Here is a 6,779-nt window from a genome sequence, read left to right as displayed (position 1 = left end):
AATTTTTTTTTTTTTTTTTTTTTTTTTTTTTTCTTTCAAGAACAATATTTTTATAATTAAAATTTTTATTAGGAACATTTTAACAAATCTTTTTATATTGCTTCTTAACGTATTTAATAAGTATCTCTTTTTTTTTTAAGAATATTTTTTCATTACAAATTCTAAAAAATTGCCTTAAGCATATGGTTACTTGAATAATTTTATTAAAATTGTTCTGAGAACATTTTCATTTTTGCAACATTTTAATATTTTTTCTAAGCATAATTACAAATATTATTAAACTACTAATATATTTTTACCTTCAAATTTTTTTTTATTTTTTTCTTAAAACATTTCACTATAGATAACTCTTTTTTTTTTTTTTTTTTCTTTTTATTACACTTTTAAGTAGTTTATTAAATTATATCTAAATAAATTTTTATTTTTACTTATATTGAAATTTTTTTTTTTTTTAATATGACAAGTTACAAAGGATTAAATTTTTGTGAGAAAAACGTAGGTAACAAAATATATGGAGACAAAGAAGATTACAAGATAAAACTGAACAGAAAAGAAGATGAAGATTTTATTTATTCAACATATGAGCATGTTGATGTAGAAATATCAAAAGATACTAATGGGAATATTGCTTGTAACGAAAATAAGAAAATATATGAAATAATGGTAGAAAAAATAAAAAAAGAAAAAAAATTAGGAGTATTAATTATAGGAATTGGTGGGAATAATTCTACGACATTATTAGGTGGAATTTGTGCCAACTCAAAAAATTTAACATATATAAATAAATATGATTTAAAAAAACCAAACTATTTAGGAAGCATTTTTTTATCATCTAATATTAGATTAGGATATAATCAAAAGGAAAGAGAACATTCATATTGCCCTATTCATAAATTAGTTGATTTTTATAATCCTAAAAATATAGTTTATGGTGGATGGGATATAAACAATCTAAATTTAAAAGACTGCTTAATTAGAAATAAAGTTTTTGAATATGACTTAATTGAAAAAATAAAAAATTATTTAGATTATATTCCTTTAAAAAGTGTTTATTTTAAGGGGAATTTTATATCTGATAATCAACAAAGCAGGGTAAATAATATATTGATTGGACAAAATAAGTTGGAAATATTGGAAAAAGTTAGAGATCAAATAAGAAATTTTCAAAAATATAATGATTTAGATGACTTAATAATATTATGGTCAGGTAATACAGAAAAAAATATTCCACATATTGAAGGAATAAATGACACATTAGAAAATATTTTATGTGCATGTAAAAATAATCACCCATCTATTTCGCCAAGTATGATTTATGCTTTAGCTGCAGTTTTAGAAAATGCTCCTTTTATTAATAGTAGCCCTCAAAATACATTTGTAAATGCAATAGTACAACTAGCAAAAGAAAAAAGAGTTTTTATTATAGGGAATGATTTAAAAACTGGTCAAACTAAAATTAAAAATTTTCTTTTGGATTTTTATTATGGAACAGGTATAAACACACACACACACACACATACATACATACATACATACACACACAAGAAAAAAAAATTTTTTTAAATTATTATTCTTTTTTATAATATTTTCATTTATATATATTTATATACATATATATTTTTGTTTCATTTTTTTTTTTTTATTATTGTAGGGCTAAAACCAAAAAGTATCGTTTCCTATAATCATTTAGGAAATAATGATGGAAAAAATTTATCATCTAGTCTTCAATTTCATAGTAAGAAAATTTCAAAGAGTAATCTAATTTGTGATTACGTAAAAGCAAACGAGGAATTATATGATGATCAAATAGCTGATCCTACTTTTAAAGAAAACAAGGAATATAGTCATGTAGATAGTCTGAATGAAGTATGCAATGAATATATAGAAAATGAGAAGGAGAAGGAAGTTTTTGATGGAGAATATATTGAAAAACAAAAAGTAAATAGCGAAATTGTCATTAAATACGTTCCTTATGTTGGTGACGATAAAAAAGCAATAGATGAATATATCAGTGAAATTTTTATGAATGGAAAAAATACAATTGTTTTATATAATATATGTCAAGACTCGCTTTTAGCTTCTCCTATATTAATAGATTTAATTCTTTTAGTAGAGTTATCACAACGAATTAATTTTAAATGTAATGAAAAAAATGAAAATATCGAAGAAATAAATGTTAATATAAAAATAGAAGATTATCAATTATCTCATAAAATATTAAAACCAAAATATAGTAATTACAAACAAATGGACAGCATTTTGTTTTTGTCCAGTATCTTTTGTAAATCTCCATTTAATTCAGATACATATAAAACAAGACACTCATTTTTTTCTCAATTAGAAAGTTTAAGTAATTTTATTAGAATTATTTCAGGTTTACCAATAGATGCACAAATAGATTTACCATATATGATATAATATTATCCCAAATAATTTTATTTTTTACTTTATTTACTTCCTATTATTTTTCTATTATTTTTTATATTAGTCTTATGGTAATATTATAAATGTGAATCTTATTCATTTTATTTTTTATCTTACTTAAAAATTTTAAAAACAAAACAACATAAAAAAAAAAAAAAAAAAAAAAAAAAATATCAACTTAGATTAAGCTTTTTTGAAGCTATATTGTGATAAATAAACTTTTCTAAATTATTAATATCAGTGCACTTAAAATTATCTGAAATTTTTTTTTTATCATGTAAAAAAGATATTTCATTAAAATTTATTCGCTCCCCTTCAATTAAATCTACAAATGTATCAATCTGAATAAAAATAAAGCAAACATATATATAAAGAGGAAAACAAATAAAATCATTTATAAAAAAAATTGTTATCTTACCTCTTCATTTGTAACATTAAGGCCAACATAAATTATAGAAGAAGAATCGTTTTTTATTTGATATTGTTTTAGACATTCATTAATCTGAAACATAAAAAAATAAAAAGATTATAAAATAAAAAAAAAATAAAAAAAAAATAATAAAAAAAAATTAAAAAAAAAATGATACGTTTTCATGTGGAGATAAAAGAAAAAAAATCTCTAAAATCATATTTTTAGTAATCCTTTTTTTTGTTATAAAATTATAATAGGCTCTATAAATACTATGTAATATATGATTTTCATTAAAAATCTATAAATTGTAAAATTAAAATAAATTATTAAACTATTCATAATATCATTATTTTTTTTTTTTTTTTTCCTCATTTTTAAATTATACAAGTTCACTATCTAACAAAAGAAAAAAATGGTTAGTATCATTAAAATCACTTATATGTTTATTATAGGATTCTAAAATATTTTTTGCATTAACTACATTTTTAAATAAAATTAAAGTAGTATCTAATTTATTATTTAAAATACATAATTCCCTTTTTCTCATTTTTTGATTTTTTCATAACAAAATGCTGTATTTGAGCATATTAGTGATTAAGAATATCTCTTTATTTTTGAAATTTTTATCATTATATAAATATAAAAGGATATTAAATGATAGGTAATATTTTTTTTTTTTTTTAAATAATTAGTAAGAATAATAAAAAGATTAAAAATAAAAGAATTTACAGATTGAATTAATAAAGGAAAGAATTAATTTTTAATTTATATGCATGTGCATATCTACATAAACTTACAAATTTTACTTTTATTGAAATATAATTTAAGGAAAAAAAAATTAAAGAATATAAATTTTAATTTTATAATATTAATTATTCTTATTTTTAGTTTTATATATATATATATATTTTAAATTATATTATTTATTTTTTTTTTTTTTTTTTATATTCTTTAAATATATTACAATAAAATGTTATTTAGAAAAACCCTAAAATTACAATATTACTATATAAGATCATATATATATTAATTAATACATAAAACTAATATGGATTAATTGTAAAATTAATGATAAATAGATTCATTGAGTATTTCATTAATTTTTAAGAAATATAATTTTTTTTTTTTTTTTTTATTTATGATATCAATTTTTCTACCAATACTTTTTGAGAAATTTTTTAAAATTTTTTTCTTTATAGAAATACTTCTTTTGAATTCTTTTTTTTTTTTTTTTATGTGTTTTTATGTATGAAAATTTCTAAAAAAAGAAAGATAGGAAAGAAAAACTGACATATTTAATGAAGCTTTGTAACATTTATATTAACTATAAATGATATTTTTATATATCTTATTTTCAGTAAAAAAATCATAAAAATTGTGACTTTTAATATGAAAAATTCTAAATTGTCTTTTTTAATGTAATGACATTTTAAATTAATATATAATTTAAAATTAATTATTTTTTTTTTATATAAATAAATATAAAATTTTTTATAAGTATTTTTTAAATAAGTTAGGTTGAATTATAATTAGACATATTAAAATTTTAAAAAAAAAATTTACGTAATGGAAATATCAATTTCTATGTTATTTATTTGGATAAAAAGAACAAACAAAATTTTTTATTTTATATATTTTATTATAAAATCTATATTTTATACAACTGTAAAAAACTTCTACTAAAAATAAATTACTGTTATTATAATTTATAAATAAAAGAATATTTAAATATTCTTTAATATTTGAATTATCTAAAATATTGTATCCTTTGTAAATTTTTTTTTTATAATTGTATGACTTCCATGTAAGAATGTATTTTAATCATATTATCATCTTATTCATTCTCTTATAAGCAACATAAATTAAAAATTATTTTTTAAATTATATTTATCCTATTTTTCCAAAACAATTTTAACTTTCCTTTCTAAAAGAATAGAATCTTTTATTTCACATTAATGCGATTAGAAAATTATTGTATTACCTTATAATTATTTTTTTTTAATTAATACAGATGTATTTTCAATTATTTGTATTTAATGAAAAAATATACCATTTTTCTTTTATATTTATAAGAAAAAAAAAAAAAAAAATTCACAAAGAAAACATATAAAGTTTTTATATAATAAAAAAAATAAACCAACTAAAATATAAATTGCAAAAATATTAGTAGAATACCAAAATTAAATTATATCAGTTAAAATTAGTAGAGTGAAATGTAATTAGTGCATTAAAAAAATCGAAACTATGATAATATACAAATCATAGATGAAATTTAGTGAATAGAATGTTAATTTAAAAAGAATATTTCTTGTAGATATTTAAATTTTAAAATAATATATATATTTTTTCAAAACAAAATGAATTTAGAAAAAAAGTAGAATAAAAAAAAATATTACTGAAGGAAAAAAAAAAAGAAAATTTAAAATTTTTTTTTAAAATACTAATTAAAAAGATGTGATTAAAAAAAAGGAAAAAAAAAAAAAAAAACATTAAAAGCACTTGTATGCACCAGTATTTTCATTAGAATAACAAAAATGTTGAAGAATTTTAAGAAGAAATATAAAATAGATTAAAAGATTAAGTTTAAAAAATCATAAAAAAAAAAAAAAAAAAAAAAAGACAGTACATATATTAGAGAATTTAAAAATGATAACATAGCTATAACAAAGATATATATAGATATATATATATATATTTAAAATAAAATGATAATTTTTTTTTTTTTTTTTTTTTTTTTTTAGTTTTATTATTTTTTCCATATTTACAGTTTCATAAAATTTTTGTATTTTTTTACAAAGAATAATTAAAAATAATTCAATATATAGAAAAGAGGATAAGTTTAAAAAAAAATTAATATATGAAATGAAGAAAATATATTTATTATTGATTCTCTTAATAAATTTAAAATTAAAAAATTGTTTCAGAAAGAATATAAAAAAAAATTCTTTAAAAAATAGTATAGGAGATTTAAGTAGTGAAAAAAGAGAAAATGTTTTAATAAATGATCTAAAACATTTAAATAAAGAAAAAAAGGATATTTTAAAAATTAATATAAATAGTTTAAATAATGAAGAAAAAAAAAAAGAGAAAAAAAACAATGATTATTCTTTTCTTTCTTTAAAAATTATTCCATTTATATTAACATCATTACTTCACACAGGGGTTAATCAGATACCACGTGATAATGAAATACATCATTACGCTTTTGAAAAAAGTCCCATAATAAGATATATGTTAAGATTAGAAGAAAGAAAAAATTCATTTCTTTATATCTTTTTTATTGTTATTTCATTTTTAGTAGTTATAATTATAGCTTTTTTTATTTTTAAGTATTTTTTTAATTTTTAAAAAAAAAAATAAAAATGTAGAAAATAAAAGAAATTTAATATTAATAAAAAAAAAAAAAGAAACATAACAAAACAAAAAGAAATATATATATGAATAACAATTAAGAACAGTAAGTACAAAAATTACATATAATAATGATATATAATTTAATAAGAATTAAAATAAATAAAAATTTTTCTTTTTAAAATTAGAAAATTAATAAAATTGAAAGAAGTTGGTATATAAATATATATATATATATATATGTATTTTTTTTTTTTTTTTTTACATTAAAATTATATATTTCTATCTTCTCTTTTTTTATAGTCATTAATAATGCAAAAGGATATATATGTGAGGAGTATCGAAATCACTTTTAGCATATTTATAAAAAGGAATCTCATTATTTAATTTGTTTGGGCACATTAAGTTATAAATTTTTAAGGGATTTTTATAAATTATTGTCTTCTTTTATTATATCTGATTTATTTAAATCATACATGTATTTATTATAAGAAAAATTAGAGAAATTTGCGTAATTTTCCATTTTTTTATAAAACTAATATTGTTATTAATATTGTTATTATTAATATTGTTATTATTAATATTGTTATTA

At 17.0% G+C, this 6,779-nt stretch overlaps 3 protein-coding genes across 3 annotated transcripts; 2 read left to right on the top strand and 1 right to left on the bottom strand.

Annotated features, from left to right (window-relative positions):
- Positions 1–456: 456 nt before the first annotated feature.
- On the top strand, positions 457–2,418 carry PGAL8A_00033100 (inositol-3-phosphate synthase, putative; the record flags this gene model as incomplete). The annotated part of the gene is made up of 2 exons (XM_028674329.1): positions 457–1,492; positions 1,652–2,418. 2 exons carry the CDS (start codon positions 457–459, stop codon positions 2,416–2,418), a joined length of 1,803 nt encoding a protein of 600 aa, XP_028530693.1.
- Positions 2,419–2,597: 179 nt separating this feature from the next.
- On the bottom strand, positions 2,598–3,383 carry CGI121 (EKC/KEOPS complex subunit CGI121, putative; the record flags this gene model as incomplete). Its single annotated transcript, XM_028674328.1, has 4 exons — positions 2,598–2,765; positions 2,843–2,926; positions 3,012–3,134; positions 3,222–3,383. 4 exons carry the CDS (start codon positions 3,381–3,383, stop codon positions 2,598–2,600), a joined length of 537 nt encoding a protein of 178 aa, XP_028530692.1.
- Positions 3,384–5,698: 2,315 nt separating this feature from the next.
- ARNP (apical rhoptry neck protein, putative) lies at positions 5,699–6,184 on the top strand (the record flags this gene model as incomplete). The annotated part of the gene is made up of 1 exon (XM_028674327.1): positions 5,699–6,184. The coding sequence occupies one exon, from the start codon at positions 5,699–5,701 to the stop codon at positions 6,182–6,184; it is 486 nt and encodes a 161-aa protein (XP_028530691.1).
- Positions 6,185–6,779: the final 595 nt, after the last annotated feature.

This window comes from Plasmodium gallinaceum (genome assembly GCF_900005855.1).
Source record: "Plasmodium gallinaceum strain 8A genome assembly, contig: PGAL8A_v1_21, whole genome shotgun sequence".
NCBI lineage: Eukaryota > Apicomplexa > Aconoidasida > Haemosporida > Plasmodiidae > Plasmodium > Plasmodium gallinaceum.
Note: the sequence above shows the minus strand (reverse complement) of the source record. Positions and strands in the feature narration are given on the sequence as shown.